Source organism: Manis pentadactyla, chromosome 1 (assembly GCF_030020395.1).
Source record: "Manis pentadactyla isolate mManPen7 chromosome 1, mManPen7.hap1, whole genome shotgun sequence".
NCBI lineage: Eukaryota > Metazoa > Chordata > Mammalia > Pholidota > Manidae > Manis > Manis pentadactyla.
The window spans coordinates 10,183,460-10,204,496 of record NC_080019.1 but is presented as its reverse complement, the minus strand read 5'-3'; the positions used below and the strand labels follow the sequence as shown (position 1 = coordinate 10,204,496).

General features: G+C 42.0%; 1 protein-coding gene across 3 annotated transcripts in view; it reads left to right on the top strand.

Annotated features, from left to right (window-relative positions):
* DOCK5 (dedicator of cytokinesis 5) overlaps positions 1-21,037 on the top strand; it is a 194,029-nt gene that overhangs the window by 88,076 nt on the left and 84,916 nt on the right. For all 3 annotated transcript variants that reach the window (XM_036888920.2, XM_036888921.2, XM_057486566.1), the window contains 7 exons: positions 1,643-1,778; positions 2,868-3,025; positions 4,182-4,263; positions 7,107-7,236; positions 10,010-10,082; positions 14,070-14,212; positions 16,417-16,542. In XM_036888920.2, coding sequence (XP_036744815.2) covers positions 1,643-1,778; positions 2,868-3,025; positions 4,182-4,263; positions 7,107-7,236; positions 10,010-10,082; positions 14,070-14,212; positions 16,417-16,542 — 848 coding nt within the window. The remainder of the gene's footprint in view (positions 1-1,642; positions 1,779-2,867; positions 3,026-4,181; positions 4,264-7,106; positions 7,237-10,009; positions 10,083-14,069; positions 14,213-16,416; positions 16,543-21,037) is intronic.

Sequence of the window (21,037 nt, the reverse complement as noted above, 5' to 3'; positions counted from 1 at the left end):
ACCCTTCCAATATATCCCTTGATTGCAACCTTACAAGGTAGCTGGTATTCCCATTCTGTTCTTAAAGAACGTAGTGGACTGACTTCCAAGTCACATAGATAATTTGAGGCAAAGGTTAAATTTGAACCCAAAACTTTCAGTTCCGTGTCTAATGCTCTCTTAGGGTTAAGAACGGACAGTCACCTCCCTCGTCACTTGTCCACTCAGAGGACTGTAGCCACAGGAGTTGCACTACGAGGTGGGCAGTGCTGGGGACTTTTTGAAATACAGCTAAGGTGGGATAAGGCAGCCCCCCCTGCACATAGGCTGTCTGTATTTTGGGATCTTACCACAGGATGGCATTGGCTTGGAGGACCCTGATCTCTGGCACAGGTTGCTGATGTCCCACAAAAGCCAAGCATGCCTGCCTTCTCATTCCAGACCTTGGGAGCAGCTCAAGAAGTTAAGCAACTCCGTCAGTGAATCAGTGATCCCACCGCTGAGCAGCCAGCAAGGCCCATCGCCCACGCGTCCGGGTGGCCTGTGGGTCTGGCTGCCGTGGAAAGGGACCTGCCAGATTAAATCAGTTAATGGCAATGCTATAAAACAAGGAGAAGGGAAATTCAGCATTTTTCCTTTCTTCCCAAGGACTTGGCACATTTCGGTATTATCCGGGAGCTTCCTTGCTGCTTGGACATCCATATTCCCAAATTCCTGGTGCCTGGAAGGGACGCTGGGCACTCAGATAGCAATATCAATTTCCACCACAGTCTCCAACTTCTTGAAACTAAGCAGAACTCCTACTTCTGTGTGCACATTGGGCTTCAAAGCCTTGATGGGGATCATGCCATGCATAGACCATGTGGCTCCGGCTTTTCCTGAGCAATTTTCAGAGATACAGCTTAACACAGCCAGGTGTTTTCTTCTGCCAGGTGCACAATAAGAGCTAACATTTATTAAGCGTGTACTATGCACTAGGTATTGCACTGCGTGCTTTTATCTCATTAAATTTTCACAACAACCTAGGAGGGGAAGGGATATTCACATACGTGAAAACTAGGGCTTTGCATTTTCTAGATTTATAAAGCTAAAAATTATTTAATTTCTAAAATCAAATAAATTAGCCAGAGTCATCTTGCTAGCAAGTATTGAAGTCAAGATTCCAATCCTAGTCTAACTGAACCAGAGCCCATTCTCTGAGATGGGTTGTGGGATGCCAATAGCCAGGATTACTTCCTTGATCTCCTTTAAAACAGTCTTGAATTAAGTACTGTCCTCTACACCTATACTTTAAGCAAAATCAGAGCAAGCCCCCAAATATCTGTGCATTGGTCTTTCATAGTTCCAGGTTCCTTTGCCAAACAATAGAAAGTTAGGGGCAGAGGCACCGGTCAGAGAAATCTGATCAGAATCAGTGCCAATGTTGAGGTTCTGTGGCCAAATTACTTTGCATATTGTATGACTTTGGTTAACATTATCCTACGACTTCTAATGTTACATGAAAAGGAGGCAGAAATTGAAAGGAGAAAATCCACAGAGCTGCTCTTTGCTTGCCCGGCACCCAACATGTTAGCTGTGAGCCCTCTGGGGTTTTCTGAGGACTCTGCAGTGCCCAGTCTGTCCCCAATGAGGACAACCAGCTCATCACTCTTTTGTTTTCCAGAATGCTTGGCTTAGATCTGGTAGTGCGGGACGACAATGGGAACATCTTGGACCCGGATGAAACCAGCACCATTGCCCTCTTCAAGGCCCATGAAGTGGCTTCAAAAAGGATCGAGGAAAAGATCCAGGAAGAAAAGGTAACCCCCTCAAATGTGCAGATTTTAGCCCCTGCAGGCCCCCTTTTCACTTTTGTTTTTAACGAGAGAAAGGGAGTCTTTGACAAAAGAGGTGGAAATGTTTAGAAAATCACTCACCTCTTCATTTGAAAGCAAAACAAGAAAAAGACTGAGGCAGCTATACGTGCTCCAGTATGGGAAGATTGCAAAGATACATAACTGAAAAAAGAGCGAGATCAGATGATGCATATAAAACACTATGTATGATTTATGTTTCAAAAAGGAGCATATACATCTGTGCTTACATATGTATAGCAGAACTCTGGAACGAGACCCAAGAAATTGATAATGAATGGATACGTCTGGGTGGGAGGGAGCCTTCTTGCCGTGTAATCTTCTGTATTTGGCACTTATATTACACTTTCCAAAGAAATAAAATAATATTTACAAATAAAGTGTTTGAAATATTTTGAAAGTAACAACTGGCCATTAAAGAAAGTAGCAAGGTACAGAAAAAGGTAGCAAGACAAAGGTCACTTGTGTGATGACTTCTCAGACCCACCAATACTGATATTTTATTAGATTCTTCCAGTCATTCTGTTCTAAGGAGTAAAGGTTTCTTTTTGTTTTCTTTCGTTTAGTTTTTATTTCTTTAGCCCGGTTGTAATAGCATTTCATTGTATTTTGGGGATCCAGTGGTAACCGTGCCTGAGTGCCTTTCCAGAGAAGTCTCTGTTTGCAATAAGGGCCGGTCCCCAAAAGAGGGACAATAAATCATGATTTTTGTGCTTTAGAGATTTATACTGAAGCCATTGGGAGAGATGAGAACTCTTTGCAGCTACGAAAGCCGTGAGTTGTCACCTTTAGATAGCATTTATTGAATTACTGGGGGTCAAGGCCCTGACCAGGACTGTCTTGACCATCCAAATAATAATGATTATACTTTGCTTAGTCAGTCATGAGTCCACTTACGTACACTTTCTTCTCAGTAAGTGGCTTGCTCTCGGGTGGTAATTATATTTGCCCCCCCCATTTGCAGGCTGATGTTTTTGCCGTTATTTCCTGTTTGCTGAAACCAAGATGCTTTTTTCTCTTTTGCTCTGTGTTCAGTCAATTCTTCAGAACCTGGACCTGCGAGGCCAGTCCATCTTCAGCGCCGTCCACACCTACGGCCTCTATGTGAACTTCAAGAACTTTGTCTGCAACATCGGGGAAGACGCAGAGTTGTTCATGGCCCTCTATGACCCGGACCGGTCCACGTTCATCAGGTAGTGCAGACCCAGGGCATCGGAGTCCACCTTGCAAAAACACCCAGCCCTCACCTGCCCCCCACCTGAGGAGCTCTTTGCTAGGATTGAGAGTGAATGACAGAGACGGTGGGGGATTCTAGGCAGTAGGAAACGAAACCCTGTGAGCTAGTGAGCTCTGTATGGCGAAACTGCAGGAACAGTTGGTAAAGGTACTGGCTTGGAGGACCCTCCCTGATCTCTGGCACGGGTCCCTTCCTGGGTCTTAAAGTCACACAGATTTCATCAGAACATGGAGATGGGAACAAAGAAATCAAAAGGTTGTAGGGGATGTGTAGGTGGGGCATGCAGGATTTTAGCGCAGTGAGACCATGAAGGTGGGCACTTGCCAGCACACATTTGTCCAAACCCACTGAATGTACAACCCAAGGGTGACCGCAAGGTGCACTGAGGACACTGGGCGACAATGATGTGTCTGGGCAGGCTCATCATTTGCAGTACCCGTGCCCCTCTTCTGGGGGATTTGATAATGGGGAGGCAAATGCATGTGGAGGGCAAGGGGCATATGGGAAATCTTTGTACCTTCTGCTCAGCCTTGCTGTGAACCTAAAACTGCCCTAAAAAATCAATTTGTACAAAAATAAAGAAAAATAAAAAAAAAGACTAGGGAATGGTAATAAGCTTTGTTCAATCCTAATGCCATGCTACTGCTGAGCAGCTAAGAAAACATTTATGTTGAGAAGGTGGTTAAATGTAATTACTGACAAATGGTTTATTTCTAAAATAGAAGTTTTACTTAGGTGTGGCGATGTGGATTCCAGGGGATGGATTTGGAATTATTATCTTAAAATTGTAGTCCTGATTCAGCAAAGCGGAAACATTTTTGCAAAGAATTTAAGATGGAAGAAAGAACCCCGATCACATCGGACTGTACTCTGTCTTGAGTGGCATTTGGCTCGGGTCCGTCCGGGTGTGCCTTGGGGAGCTGGGCTGCAGCAGCCACACCTCTCCAAAGCCAGGACACCAGAGATTGGTCAGTTGTGCGCTACAATCACACTTGTCTGGTGAATTTCCCTGAGCTGCTCTGGGCCTGCCTTGTACCTTGTTAAGTCTACAGTGAGGGCAGCTCTATCCCCAGTTAGCCGCTCACCAAGGATAATTGTGTTTCCCTCACCAGTGAGAACTACCTAATTCGCTGGGGCAGCAATGGGATGCCCAAGGAAATAGAGAAGCTCAATAACCTTCAAGCAGTCTTCACTGTAAGTCCTTCCTGACGTTCAATAATTTTCTTTGTTCGTGATATTAGCAGTTGCACATGCTACATATGTGGAAAACAGCAAAATGATAAAAATCATCATAATCCCCCTAGCAGGTATAACCCACCCACTTATTCAGTGAATAGGCACTGAGCACCTATTAGAGGCCAAGCACTGATCTAGTCACTGGAGATGCATCAGTGAAAACATCAGAAAAAAAAAGCCCTGCTCTCAGGGACCTATTATCCAAAAGGGGAAGATAATAATAAGCAATAATGAAACAAAGGAGTGAACTGTATGGGAGTTAGAAGTCATAATGCTTTGAGGGTTTGGGAGTCGCTGTTTCACGTGGGTGGTCATGGCAGACCTCCGTAAGGAGGCATCTGAGCAAGAGCTTGCAGGGGACAAGGGGTGAGTCGCGCAGATGAGGAGGAGGAGCATTGCACACCGAGGGTGCAGGTGGCCAAAGAAGGCATCTAGACTTCTTTGCTGGTTCATGTTTTAATGGACCTCTCCCCCCACTCCTCTGCTTCTCCAAGGGAGGCAGAGTGCGGCTACGTGTGGATCGAGAGCAAGAGCACTTATTGGGCTACAGCTGGGCAGAGGGACTCTTTTTCTTGGGTTAGGAACTTTCCTGGGGTTCTCTCGCTGTTTTATGACATCAGTGCTTGAACTGTCTTAGAGCTGCTGCCACCTGCTGCAAGAAGCCTTGGTGGGCAGGTCTCCCAGCTCCCATTAGACCTACAAGAGATACTTTCTTCCTTTTATCTCTTTTTCCTGTAAGCCCACGTCCAGATTTTATCTCCTAACTCTGTCACCACTCTGAAGGCAAGGAAGATAATCTAAGGGAAAGTGCCAAAAGAAGTAACAGGAAGCACACCGGTCCCAGGCTTTTCATTCATTCGTCTGTCCATCCATCCATCCATCCATCCATCCATCCATCCATCCATCCATCCATCCATCCATCCATCCATCCATCCACCCACCCACCCACCCACCCATCCATCCACCCACCCACCCACCCACCCATCCATCCATCCACCCACCCACCCTCCCACCCATCCACCCATCCATCCATCCACCCACCCACCCACCCACCCATCCATCCACCCACCCACCCACCCACCCACCCATCCATCCATCCACCCACCCACCCTCCCACCCATCCACCCATCCATCCATCCACCCACCCACCCACCCACCCACCCATCCATCCATCCATCCACCCATACACCCACCCACCCACCCATCCATCCATCCATCCATCCATCCACCCACCCACCCACCCATCCATCCATCCATCCATCCACCCACCCACCCACCCATCCATCCATCCATCCATCCATCCATCCTTCCTCCATCTGTCATCTGTCCATCCGTCCATCCATCCATCTACCCATCATCTATCCATTTACCCACCCATCCATCCATCCATCCATCCATCCATCCATCCATCCATCTATCCATCCATCCATCCATTCATCCATTCATGCATTTGTTTCTCTTTATTAGATATTCCTCTCAACATCCCAGCCCAGGACAAGCATGATCTGATTACTACCCCTGCACTCACCCATCTGTATCTTCATCACCTAGTGAATATAGGTGAAAAAAGAACTAAGAACTCTTCCAAAAATCTCCTCCCAGCAACACAGAGTATTTGTTCAGTTCTAACATAATGTGGATTTTCTTCCTAAAATAAAAAGGCATTTTCAGTCACTGTGTACACTGAAAAACAAAACATGTTAAAAAAGGAATTATTCAATCTCTGGCCCATCTTCTAATCAATACCATTTTAGAATAGCTGCAATTCAACCCCCTATCCCACTCTTCCTCCAATCAGGATCTTCTGGTATAAGAGTCTCATGTACAGCTTTTTCAGTTAAATAAAATGTGGTGACCACTTCCTTGGTTATATATCCTACAAAAACTTCATTTACAAATGATTGCATATTATTAAATATTATCAGTGTGCCATGATCTATGTAACCAGTCACCTGGAATCTTTATCTTTCTATTAACAGAAGCCTCACAAAACCTTGAGCAGAAATTTAAGGTTGATGTTATTATTGGTATATATTCCTATCTTGGATTTCTGTGTAAACTAAGTTGCAGAGGATGGATTTTTAAATGATTATTAAAAAGTAATTCATGATTCAATAAAGAGGCCTTGACCAGCTATTTCATTAGAAGAATTTGAGAAGCAATTAAATTAACAACTGATGTTAAAGTGAATGAGATGTGAGCTCATTTGTGGGTTTACTGACCATCCTTAAGAATACAAACAAGTGTAGAACATGAGCCACGAAGCAAAACATTCCATCTGCACATCTCTCATTAATCAAAATATACCTAGAAGCTCTCAATGGATGCCTCTCATAATATAAGTGAATAATTACAGGAGGCAGTAAATATTTATGTGTTACAGTTGCCTCATAGGACTGTTTGGAAGATGAAGTATCACCAACGTGTGGATACCCAGTAGAAGTCAATTATCTTGCAAATTTTTGTTTAATTTGACACTGAAACGCATCCTGTGCTCAGATATGTCCTGGCAGGATATAAAGTAGCAGATACAAGTGTCCTGATTTTTAAGTATCTTGCTTAAATTGATAAGGCAGACACTAGTTTGAATATGCTCTGATTTATAAATTTGAAGTAGGAACTAGGGAATAACAAAATTCCTTTTTTGAATATAGGCATTTGTCTCGGATGCCGTGAGGGGAGTCATTCTGCAACTTCAGCGTTAGGAAATACGCTCTGAACAGGGTTCCTTGCAGAGTGAAGAGAGAAATGCGGGTGGCAGGGTGACAGCATGACCTCCTGTGTGCTCTCTGCCCCTTTAGGACCTCAGCAGCACAGACCTCATCCGGCCCCGCATCAGCCTCGTGTGCCAGATAGTCCGTGTGGGCCACATGGAGCTGAAGGAGGGCAAAAAGCACACCTGTGGGCTCCGAAGACCTTTTGGAGTAGCAGGTACGGAAAGACCCAGGGGCGGATGTGAAATGGTGCAGTGATAGGATCTAGACTTTTTTGTTGGTTCATGTATGGAGACAGTGTGATAGATCCTCAAAAAATTAAACTGAGCACTTAGAATCCAGCAAGTCCACTTCTGGGTATATGCCCAGGAGAATTAAAAGTGGGGACTTAAAGAGATATTTGCACACCCTTGTTCGTAGCAGCATTATTCACAACAGCCACAAAGTAGGAGCGACCCAGGTGTCCATCTGTCGATGGATGAATGGATAAACAAAATGTGGTCTGTCCATACAATGGACTGTCATTCAGCCTTGAAAAGGAAGGGACCTCTGACACAGGCTACGACACGGCTGAACCTTAAGGACATTATAGTAAGTGAAATAAGCCTGTCACAAAAGGACAAATACTATGTGATCCCACTTATGTGAGGTCCCTAAAGAGTCCAATTCATTGAGACAGGAAGTAGACTGCGGGTTTTCAGAGGCTGGTGGGGAGGGGAGAATAGGGAGTTAGTGTTTAATGGGGACAGAGATTCAGTTTGGGAAAATGAAAAGACCCTGGAGATATATGGTGGTGGGGGCTGCACAGCAATGTGAATACACTTAATGGCACTGACCTGTGCACTTAAAAATGGTTAAAATGGCAAGTTTTATGTTATGTATATTTTACCACAATAAAAAGAAATGTTGAAGGAAAGAAGGATAGGAGGGAAAGGAGAAGGGTGGGAGGGAGGCCCAGAGATGGTGCAGGTGAATTTGGTTGTCAGTGTTGGCATGACGCACAGCGTTTCCTGCCTGGACTGCCAGTTACCTCTCTCTGCGCTGTGTGTCCTCACCAGACGCCGGCTCCTTAGTTCCTCCCTCAGTGTCCAGTGCCGCGGCTTGCACACAGTAGGGCCTCAGTACAGATCAGCTGACTATTGGAATCCTCCCTGCCTATGCCCTGTATTGATATTAGTGAATAAAATTCTCTCTGGCAAGTGGTTTGCCTGTCTGGGAAATTGACTCCTCAAAGGCACGCATTGTGTTTGTAACTGCTTTCAAAGAGGGTCTGTGGCTTAAATCAAACTCCACAGTCTCCAAGAGCCCCTGCATTTTCCTCTATGTTTGTTAAATTGAGGAAATACATTCCTGGTTGTATGTTGATGTTCCAGTCACTAAGAAGTTGTGAAAGCTATCATGAAATGTCATAATTCTGCTCCTGGAAGATGTATCCAGAAACTCCATGTTACCAGGGTCTACATTGCGGGTTATGTGGATAATGAGGTGGCCTCTATATACTGTGAAACAGTGTACATTGTGCATCCCTTGCACGGCCCTGCTGTATACCTGCTGCTATACCTGACCAGACAGGATAGCATTACGTCCTGATAGAGAACTAACATGAAATCTCAGAAAAGGCAAGGAGCTCTGGCCCAGGACGGTTTAGCCATCTGTACGGCAGTCCATTGATGTAAAGATTGAAGGCATATTTAAGGTCTTTGTCATTCAGAATGGGCCAGAGGGATTCCAACTCCGAGCTTGAGGCCTTTGCTTGCTTTTCTATTTCAGGGTGTGTGTATGTGTGTATTGAGGGTGGTGGGAAAGGAGAGGAGATGAATTTATTCTGAGCCTTAATGCCAAGCATCAGCAGAGGTTAGAAGTAACCAGGTGAGAGCACTGACAGTTACTCCCAGCCTATTCTGGGAGGACAGATACAAATGTGGTATATTTTGTACAGTGCTTGCAGGGCTCCATTAGGGCCTGACAGCAAGCTGATGGCATGCCCTGCTTTCCTCAGCTTCTTTTCACCAACCTTAGTATTTCCCAGGCCTTACCCACTGTATCATTTGAGTTACTTTGAGAAGTCATTTCCTTCCTTAGCCTAGGCTTTTCATTTGAGATTGTCTTGTATCTCAGTATTTCTTTTAATCTCCAAACAGATTATCTGGGGGAATGGATTGTTAGTGTGTGTTTTATGGCCAGATTGTAATTTATTAACCAAGGGATTGCGTCTTGCCCTGGGCCCTGCCTCCTGCAGCTGCCCACCTTACTAGCTTTCTAAGCAGCAGGGCACAGCTAAGGTTACATGATTTGGCCCTGTCATCACTTTTAGGTTCCCGGCTTCACCAATCAATGCCTCTGACCGAGGGCAAGCTACTTACCTTTCCTGAGCTCCATTTCCTCATCTCATAATGTAGGACTAATAATGATAATCTGCATAAAGAAGATAAGATGCCAAAGGCTCAGAGCCATGCTACATTCGTTGCTCTTGTGTATAAAGAAGCAAATCACTATATGATCTGCTATTCTGTGTGGCTGGTGCCCTGGCTTCTCTGTGTTTATGTGGAGACCAGGCAGAGGATTTATCAAACCACAGAGGCAGTAGACTACTACTTTAAGCTTTGAGTTTCTCTCCCAGGCATTTCATTCAATTGGATGCTTTTGCCCAAAACACGTGTTCTCCATGTCTTTGAATGTAGGCTTACTAAAAAGTAATCTGGTCTCAAGTTTCTCTACAATATAGCAACTTGGGCTTGTAGAATTTTAAAAAGGGGGTGGTCTGCAGGTTCAGTCTGTGAAAATCCACGCTCTTGAAAGAGCACCTGATGAAGTGCTATTCTGCTGGGCTGGGTACGTGGGAAGTCAGCGTTGGCCAGGAAATCCATGTCCTTCCTTGTTTGCAGTCTCTCTTCTCCAGGGTTCTCTGTGGGCTGATACTGTAATTTAACAGAGAACTTACTGAGGCCTGAAGCAATTAGGTTCTTTAATTAAGTTTATCTTTTTTCTAGTGATGGATATTACTGATATCATACATGGGAAGGTGGATGATGAAGAAAAGCAGCATTTTATTCCCTTTCAGCAGTAAGTACTTTGGCATTTATCCCGGGTAACTTGAGACCTGGATTAGGCCTTTGAACCGCTCGTTAACATAGAACCAGGTGCTGGGAGCCGTTTGCACAGTCAGAGGAGGAAAGCCTCCTAAACTGGAAGATGGTTAGATTGGTGCCGACAGAGAAGTTATTCACAGTCCTTTGGATTGGACTCCAATTTAAGAGGGTAAACCAGACTCTACTGATCATACAGAAACGACTGAAAGGCAAATCTGTGTCTGCACTAGAAACCAGACACTGGTGCCATTGGAGTGTCAGGAAAGCCAAAGTAGGTTTGTCCTTTGTCGTAAGGGACAGGAGTCACAGAACACGGCACCGGGCTTCTCAAACCGTAATGTGCGTGTCAATCACCCGGGTCTTGTTAGAATGTGAAACGTGAGCCAGTAGGTGTGGTGTCTGCATCCAGAGACCTTCTATATGGCGCTGTTGCTGCTGGTCTGGGGACCACACTTAGAGTAGAAGGGGTTTAGGAGGTGTGGGAGTGAAGGGCTGGCTGATCCTTGGGTTCCTGCAAGTGGAGGGGAAGCCAGCAGTGGAGGACATGGGAGGGTTGCCAGAAGCACTCCACGCTGAGCTTCAGGAGCTGGAGCCCCGGATGGGTCTGGGGAGCTGCTGGCGAGCACCTCTCAATCCTCGTAACACCGCAGAATCCCACATGTGGGTGTCACAAAGGCCCCAGCAGTCCTGCTCCAGCTAGAAGTCTTATCTAATAGTAACGTGTGGAAGGTCTTTCTGAGTCAGACACCAAAGAGTTACCAAAAAAAGAAAAATTCATAGGTTTACTAGACAAAAATTTTAAACAACTTACTGTAGAATAAAATTGATGAAAACTTTTCAGTGTGTATGAAAAAGAATTAATATTCTTAATATGTAAAGAATTAATAGAAATCCATAAGGGCAGCAAAAGGAACATATATACACACAGACAAAAAAATATATAAGTCCATTGAGAATCAATAAAATGCAAATAAAAATGATGTTTAGTTTCTGGCTTGACTAAATTTTACAAATGTACATGATATCCAATGTTTGGGTGGGTATAATGACAAAATTTATAGGAATATAAATTGTTACAGTGCATTAAAAACCTTAACATTTAGGTATTTTAAGAATATACTCTATAATTAACAGTGATTATTTCTTTCTAATTGAAGTATAGTTGATATACAATATTATGTTGGTTTTTTTGAAACATGGGTGGATCTAGAGGGTATTAAGCTCAGTGAAATAAGGCAGGCAGAGAAGACAAATAACAAACGATCTCACTAATTTGTGGAGTATAGAAACAAAGCAAAACAGAAGGAACAAAACAGCAGCAGACTCGCAGACTTCAAGAAGGGACCAGCTGTTACCAAAGGGAAGGGGTTGGAGAGGGTGGGTGGGGAGGGAGAAGGGGATTAAGGGGCACTGTAATTCGCAATCACAAGAGGTAGGTCACAGCAGAGAGAAGACCATTAATGACTCTCTAGCATCTTACTACGCTGATAACACAGTGACGGCAATGGAATGGGAGAGGACTTAATAATATGGGTGAATGGTGAAACCACTGTGTTATGTGAAACCATCCTAAGATTGTAGATCAAAGATACTTAATAAAAAATAATAATAATAACTTGATATTTATAGAGTGTTTTACCTGGCAGTAAAATCTTTGTGGTTAATAAAATGTGGGACATAGAAAATACAAACAATATTATGTTTGTTTCAAGTGTACAACATAGTGATTTGACAGTTATCTACATTATGAGATGTTCGCCCCCACTAGTGTAGTTACTCTCTGTCTACAGGAAGATGTTACAGAATTCCTGACTATATTTTCTGTGCTGCACTTTCATCTCCAGGACTGATATATTATAACTGAGATTTTGTGCATCTTTATCCCCTTCACCTATTTTTTCCCACGCACCCAACAGTGATTAGTTTTTGGTGTAACTCAAGGTGATTCTGCCCTTGTGTTTAACTTTGTTTTCTCATTTTTTCTACAGTAACTATGTATTATATGTAATATTATTTAAACTATAAGAATCCTTCTTTCAGTTTAAAGTCCAGCACCCTTGGACCAGTTTCTAAATATGAAAGTGTAAATAGTTCATGCTAAGTAGTACTTCCCTCCTTCATCCAGAGGCAGCTGTGAATAATTTTTTTAATGTGCACTTATTTTGTATCCTACTACCTATTTACTTACCTGCCAAGAATATGGTGAAGTAAATATTATATGTAGCTTGGTGCTAATGAATTATGAGATAACTTTCAAATTCATGAATGCTACTCCCAATATAAGTATATATATACTTAAGTATATTAAATACATTAAAGATAATAAACATTAAAATATATATTTCACATTAAATGTGTTAGTATATTAAATATATTAATCTTATGTAAACATTAATAAATGCTTAATAAGTAATATATATAGAATACATAAGTAATATATATACAATACATATGAACACATTAAAATATGAGAACATAGATATACTTAAGACAAATATAAATAACTATCATATCCATGAATGCCATTCCTATTATATATACATACATAATATTACATAATATATATAATAGAAGTATTCATGAATGTGACGGTATATGAAATATATATGCATTTCAATATAGTATTTATATAGTGTATATATAAATGTGTGTATAAATATGTATATATAAATACTAGTATGTATAAATAATAAATGTGTGTATATATAAATCTGTCCATATAAATGTATATAAATATAAAAAATATATAAGAGCTGAATTATTTATATATAATTTATATATATATAGTTAATTGTAAATATATATGTAAAATAAGAGCAGCATTTTGGATGTGAGGGTTATTGCAGATGTATTCCTGTATGTTTGTTTCACCCCTGAGGTGGGTGTCCTCCTTTAGTCATGTGCCTCCCAACTTAATTTCTGAGCTCGTTCTTGCCCAGTGGCTGTGTGAAGCAGTGAGCCCGGGATTGTCTCCAGTGTAAAATAAACACGCTCTCTGAGAAGCCCAGCCCTAATTTGATTACGGCTCACTGTGCAGCCAACAGCCACTGCAAAGTATTCCCAGTGCAGACAGCCTCTGGTCTTTACTCCTGAGATTTATGGCCTCCAAAGCCTTATAGTGTATTACAGTAGGAGAGTTGGATGTGTGTGTATTGTGTTAGCCCATCTGAGAGAGCCGCTCGGAAACACCACCTTAGATCACCGCAGCCCCACCTGTCAGTAAGGTACTGCAGGGCAGCCTCCTCGCGAGGGTCAGGATGCGGAGCTGCGCACTGCAGAGCTGCCTGCGGAGTGGGCGCCAGAGCAGAGCCACGGCAGAGAAGCCCGGGGACTCGGGGGCTCCCCGGGGCTGATGCACGGTTCCCCATCGAGTGGCTGCTGTCAACAGGGTGGGGCTGCGCTGGGTTCCGGAGTCACCCTGTCCAAGCCTCGGCCTAATGTGACCATCCCAGCGAAGCTCGTTTGCTGGCGCCTTGGAACCCTGAACACAGTTTGCCATCACGTGGGACCTCAGCACCCGCTGCACATTAAAAGCCAGTGGTGATCCAGGCCATCTCCTTAGAGAGAGGAACCCAGGAGACGTGTGGGGCACACCATCGGGGGGAAACCGGACCCCAGGCGGTCTGCGCCTTCCCCTCCTTGCGCAGCCCCATTGCAGCAGCCTCTCCCGCCCACAGAGCTCTGAGCCGGACTCTGGCTCTGGTTTGAGTTAACATTTGGCCATCAGTTCGGTCTGTTCTTGGCGGGTGTTTTTCCTCCTTGTCCCAAGTAATTTACAAGATGAATTTGGTGTCTAAATAGACACCCAGTGGAAAAACGAAGGAAAGATAGGAAAAATCCTCTATTTTGGTAACGTTTAGTGTTTACACTGCCAAATTGTTCACGTTGGACCCACCACTATCTGAGGCTGTGCGGCAGAGACTTCCTCTCTCTGCTTACCTCTCATTTCTGACTTTCCCAGAATTGCAATGGAAACCTATATCCGGCAGAGACAGCTAATCATGTCGCCCCTGATAACGTCCCACGTGATTGGGGAGAACGAGCCACTTACTTCAGTCTTGAATAAAGTGATAGCAGCAAAGGAAGTGAATCACAAAGGACAAGGTAAACAGCCCCTGGGCGGGGCAGGGCGGGGCAGTGAGAGAGGTCCTTGGACTCCTGGCCTTTCACTACCTACTGCTGGTGCAAAACTGACCCTGCTCGGGGGTGGCCCACCCCAGCCTCTTGTGAACACCGTTAGTACTAGTGAGCCCTGAGAATGCACCCAGCCCTGAACTGGATCACAGCTGTATTTTGTAAATTCTGTGGAACAAATTTTAATTCCATGATTATTAAATCAGTTTTGTCTACCCTGCAGTCCCAATGCTGACTCTAGGTAAATGCACAAAGGAGAAGAAATTTGGAGATATCACATTCCACCCTCTGAATACATTTATCCCCTTTTACTTCCTAAAATTGAAAAGAAGGAAACCAAAGTAGGACAAATGAATATGTATTAATATGAAGTAATGGGCTATCCAGCAAAATTGCTTTAGTTGTTTTTAGTACCTCCATATATCACTGTGTTGGTCGTTGTTTTAACTAAGAGAAATTCTGCGTATTGAAACTGCATTTTAAATTCAGATAATAAGCAAATATAGTGAAAATTTTAAAATTCAAATACCAAGGTGGTGACAATGTTTGGATAGTTTTGAAGGTTGGGTCACTTTTTTTTCATTACTGTGCCCTCTGAAGTACAGACAATCAGGAAACACATCACTTTCTGCGTATTTAGTTTCCATGTTTTCACACTTATTCTAAGTGGGAAAGGCATGTGAGGAATCAATAAAGAACCTGAAAACAAATAAATAAATATTTTTCTGTTGTTTTGGAACTCCTAACTAAAGGATATAATTTATAAGAGTGGAAGGCCCTTATCCTAAATCTACACAACAGTAGATTGCTGTGTGTATGTAATATATTTTTTAAACAAAAGTGAAAAAAATATTTACTCTTTTGCTGCTTAACAAAGCAAGTATTTTTCAGATATATGCTTGGCACAGATATTTTTTATGGCTGCATAATATTCCATTGCTTTGATTTAAGAAAATTACCTCTCATGAAACACTTAAGTGCTTTCTAATTTGTCACCATTATAAATTTAAATCACAGTGCCATGACTACCTTTATACATGAAACTTTCTCCAAATTTTCCTCTCCAAGAATGTTCCAAGTAGGATTTCTGGGTAAATGATGAGAATAAGCTTAAACCTGGGGATATATGCATATTGCCAGGTTGCTTTCCATAGATTTCTGCCAGTGCTGCTGATGAGCATCTTGCTCACTTTGCAAACTAATATTTAAAAAGTATCTTTTGAAAGGTAAAAAGTAGACTTCCATAGTTCTCTGGCATCTTAAAAACTACTTCATGGTGAATTATCTAGCTTTCGTATGTATTTATGAGTTTTCTAGAATTTTCCTTATGAGTTTTTATGAGCTCTTTATATAATGATGATCTGTCTTATTTAGGACACATAGTTTTCAATTTTCAGTGTGCCAAATATTTATAAACTTCTTGTATTTCCTTGTGAATTGTCTATTCATGCCTGTGTATGAGGATCTTAATATTTTTTTCTAATAATTATAAATTCGTAATTTCTTGAATTTCACCATTTTGTAATATGATTTTTCCTTCTTTATGAATTTCAAAACTTGCTTTTGTGAGTTCATTTATTACTCTACATAGAAAAATGGTTCATTCTCAGAGATTTAATATACACTTAGTTTTTCTTTTAATTTCCTGTCTTTTTTCTATTTACTTCTTTATTCTAGTAGGAATTTATTTTAATAAAAATCTGAGGTGAGAAACTAAATGGATTCAGTTCTAAGTAGCAAGAAAATTACCCTACCACATTTATGAAATTGTTTCTTTTTTCATGATTCATTGTGCCTCTTTTGCTGTATATTAAATTGCTACATATTAGAGTGCTTAACCTCATTTTCATTGGTTTATATACCTTTTCTACTACTAATATCACACCTTAATATAACTTTACAGCATTGTGGTATTTGATAGGAGCAGTCTTTACTCATTTTTTTCCCCCAAAGTACATCTTTTCACCCATCTGTCATATCTTCAAGTAATTTGATGTGTCCTGTTGTGATTTGGATGGGAGTGTCATTAAAATTATAATTTAACTGGAGGAGAATTTACATCTTTATAATGAAGTATCTATAACAATGCAGTGCATTTATTTTGATCAGCATTTTTATCTGTTTATTATATAGTTCATACAGAGAACTAAAAGTTTACTTTTGTTTTTTTAAAGGACTTTGGGTGTCCTTGAAGCTATTGCCAGGTGACCTCACACAGGTTCAGAAGAATTTTTCACACTTGGTGGATAGGTCAACAGCAATCGCCCGAAAAATGGGCTTTCCTGAGATAATACTTCCAGGTAAAAGTTTTGCTTGATTCACCTGTTCTGCCTCTTCTAGGACTTCCTTCCATGCAGCAGTTACTTCTAACAGAGCAGTCGAAGCAACATGGATCTCAAAGATTTAGTTATTTGTGTTTGGAGGTATCAGAAGTACCTTAAAAACCCAGTGTGCAAGCCCAAGATACCACCTTTAAATGTAACTCAGTTTCCTGTTTTTTTCTCTCTTCCTTTATGTTCTGCACAAGCCCCTCTGAAATACTTCCCTAGACATCTGTTAAGGAAAGCTGATGATGGATGGCACAGGTCCTCTGTCCCAAGAATAATGTGCTTCATTTGCATGTACCTTTCTCACGATGACAGTCCGTGTCCCCCACCCCCAGTTGTGGGTTCCTTGCTGGGAACTCCCGCAAGGTGTCTGCTCAGCTCAGCTCAGCTCAGCTGGGGCCTCTGCTCCATTTCCTTCAGCCCCAGCTGTGCTCTTGGCTCTCTCCCCATACTGGTGGTGACAAGAATGTAAACATTCTGCAGTTTCTTACTTCAGTTTTACCTTTAGTGCCACCACATGTCAGTGATCTGCATATGCGCTCTGTTGAATTCACTGATGTAACTCATTTAATTTCTTAATATTTACAGTGATAAAAGGAAATCATTCCCTCAATGAACTCTGTATATGTGTACATATTGTATATATGTATAGTATATGTATATGTATTATATACACATAATATGTGCATTTACATGTATATACATTACATATTTAATATACATTTATTATATAAAATACAAAGAAACATTAAAATATGTATATATTATATATTTTATAGATAAATAGACTATATAAGTAAATAATCTTTGACATGTTAGAAGAATTCTAGAAAACAAGCTATTATCTACTGTATGAAAAAATCGAGTTCTTTTAAAGTAATACAAGATCATATTCCTCTTTTAGATAATTAAGGAGCAGTAATAATCTGTTGCTGTGCACATTATTTGCATGTAGCAGGCATTCAAAGAATATTGGAACGAATGAGTACAAGAGCTATGAAATGGAGATTGTTTTTCTTCTCTTCGCATGAAAGAAAGTAGCTTTTCATCTGCTTATTTCATCCCTCCCAGTCATTTCACTCTTGATACATGTTCATCAGCATTGTGGGAAAATATTTTGTCATCTTCTCTAAAAAACAAGCTTCAGTAATATTCCTACAACTGAAGACAGTTTTATTGCTATAGCAAGAAAGAAATCTGAAAAAATAAGAGAAGTTTATTTTTTGGGACAAAATGAATTTATCTTTGACATCAGGCTGAAAAGATTCTTTCTATCCAGTAGGATTGGTTCCTAGAATATCAGGGCATAGACTTTAAAAGTCATGCAGGATGCTGGTTCCGAAAGGCTTTGGAACAGCTCATCAGGACCACCTGGGAAACTTTAAAATACAAGTTCCCAGATTTTTCCAGAGACTGATTCAGAGTGTCAGACCAGGGCTCCCCAGGTGATTCTGGTGATCGGCCAGGTTGGAGAAACAGAGATCTTGACCCAAGTCCCTCCCCAGTGGCCCCTTCTCCTCACCATTAAAGAGGCTTCAGGTACATCTTAGACTTCCCTCTACCCCACCTTCCCCTCCAGCCAAGATGCTCACATTCTGACCTCATCCTCACAGCCATATTCTCAGAAGCCATTACATCTGTCCTCCATCTGTTTCACACTTGCCAGTCACCCTCCATTCTGTTTGAATGGCTGCCACTAGAGGCACCAAAGATCACAGTTTCGCTAAGTCCAGCAAGTATTTTGTAACCAAAGATTGTCTGGTCTCGGCAGCATGTGATGCTGTTGGTCTCTCCCTCCTTGAAATGTCCTGCCTCACCGTCTGATGCCACTCTCTCCTCTTTTCCCCGTTCTCCATGAGTCTCTCTAGGACCCCTTTGCACCTTCCTCCCCTTTGAAAGTTGGAGTTGCTCATTATCTGGTCCGTATGCACAGTATTAGTTTGCTGAAGCTGCTGTAACAAAACACCACGGACCGGGGAGCTTACCCAACGGAAGCGTAGTTCTCACAGTTTGGAGGTGGGAAGTCTGAGGTTAAAGTGTCCACAGGGTTGGCCTCTCCTGAGGCCCCTGTGGTTGGGGTGCACCCTCCCTGTCTCCTCACGTCACCCCTCCCTCTGTGTATTGTCTGTATTGTAATCTCTTATGAGAACACCAGTCAGATTGGATTAGGGCCCCACCTCATGACTTCAGTTCCCCTTGATCATGTGATCTCTTCAAAGAGCCTTTCTCCAAATACAGTGAGCTTGGAGGTACTAGGAGTTGGGACTTCAACATATGAGTAGGGGGACGAGTCTGTCTATACAGGCCACCTTTCCTTCTCATCTGTATCCTCTCTTGGTGATCTCATCCACTCATTTTCTTCTTGTGTTAGTTGCTTCCAAGTCCCTATATGTAGGCCCAAGACACCTCCTTGAACTCCACACCACAGGTCCCGCTACCTCCTGCCTTAGGATTTTCATAAGTGCTGTTCCCACCCATGACTGGATCCCTCATCTCCTGTCATTCATTGATTAAGTCTTACTCAGCATCCCCATCTGGAACTTGTGATGCTGTTCATCAAGACCCGGCTCTTCTCTTGTGTTTATCTGAGAATGGCACCCTCATCCAGCAGCACAAACAAGAAGCCTGAAAGTCACCTTTGACACCTCCCTTTCCCTTACACCTCATAGGAAATTAGTGGGTGAGACCTGCCAGTTCTACCTTTGGGGGCCTCTCAAATCTGTCCCCTTCTCTCCATCTCCATGGCTACTACCCGCATTATAGCTACCATCACCAATTCCCTGGACAGCCGCCAGAGCTTCTGATCTGGGTGCTCTGTTTCTGCTCTTTCTTACTGAGCTCATGTTCTCTTCTCCACACTGTAGGATGAACGATCTTTTATGAAAGCCACCTGATTGCGTCCCACTCCTTCCTTGCTGAAAACACTTCAGTGACTTCTGTTTATATTTAGGATGAAGACACAAATGTTAACTTGGCCTGTAAGCCTCAGGGAGACTTGTCTTTTGTTTATCTCTGCAGCCACATCTCACACCAGATTCCCCCTCCCTGTGAAGACTAGTCATCTACCCCTGGGCCTTTGCACCTGCTTCTCTCTCTCCCTCTTACTCTCATCCCTCCATTATCAGCTCTGAGGAACAATTCCTTGCAGACAAGGTTGGGATTTAGTGTGAAGCTTTCACAGAGCCTGGCCTTTCCCTTCATTTGTGGTGATGCATTTCATCCTGTGATTATCTGACAATTCTTCTCTCCCCGCTAGACTGAGCTCTGTGAGAGCGAGGCTGGTGCATGGCTCCCATTTGTCTCCCAAGCACCCGGCCCAGTGCTGGGAACAAAGGAGGTGCTCAATCCGTTTTTCAAATGAATGAATATTATCTCGTCTGATTGTACCATAATTTATTCAACCAACTGTGTGTGGTTGGAAATTGAGGCTGTTTCCAACTTGTCACTTTCATACACACCACAGTGACTATCCTTATAGATAAATGGCTACTCACGTTTTTAATACCTTGGAACCAATATTAACAGTGAAGTTGCCTTGTCATCTAAGGCTTTTGACACAGATTGTCAACTTCTCCATTGACAAAGAGGATGTTAATTCAAATTTCAAACTGTAATGTATGAATTAGCCCCCTTATCTTCACCCTCACCAACTCTGGGTAATGTCTTCATTTCTTTCTGAGTGGGTGAGTGAGGAAAATGATAAGTACTCTGAGGTACACCCCTGTTTTCTTATAGTGCTATTATTTTTTACACTGGGAGGCAGTTAGTACAGATTTTGGAGTCCTTTTTATAATACAGAGTATCCCCATCTAGGAACTGGCATGCCTTTGATTCATGCCAACTTTCCTTTATATAACTCAATAACATTTAAATTTTTTCTTTCCTGTGGGGGTTCTACATTTACTAATTAACTAATTTTTAAAATTTTGTGCTGGTTAACCAAAAACAAGATGAACAGAGACTATTCTGATATTGGTCAAAATAATTAAGCTAATTTAAATTAAAGTATTTTACAGGCTTCCAGAAATAGTATCTATCTCATCAAGTTGTTATATGGATTAATAATGTTATTGCATAGAAGTCATTTTGAACAGTGCCTAGCACACAGTAGGTACTCAGTAAACATTAGCCTTCATTGTTTGAGATGTGTTAAAATATCCACTCTCCCAGGCATCACTGGAAAAAAACAATCTGCCACTATAATGTAATAAAATATATTGTGTACTTAATTCTTAGCAACTATTAAGAAATAGAACAAAGCTTTACTAGTGAAAAGAGTTTCCTTTTTTTAATTACACTTCAAAGACACTTTGGTATGTGTGGAAAGGTAGTGACATAAGCCGAAGAGAATCAGACGTATAAAAGCTTCTGCTCAGTGAATAGTTCACTGTAAAGTCAGAGCAATTCATGTTTCACTTACATTTTATATCTTACAACTTCCTGAGAATTAAAAATGACTTCTCTAAGC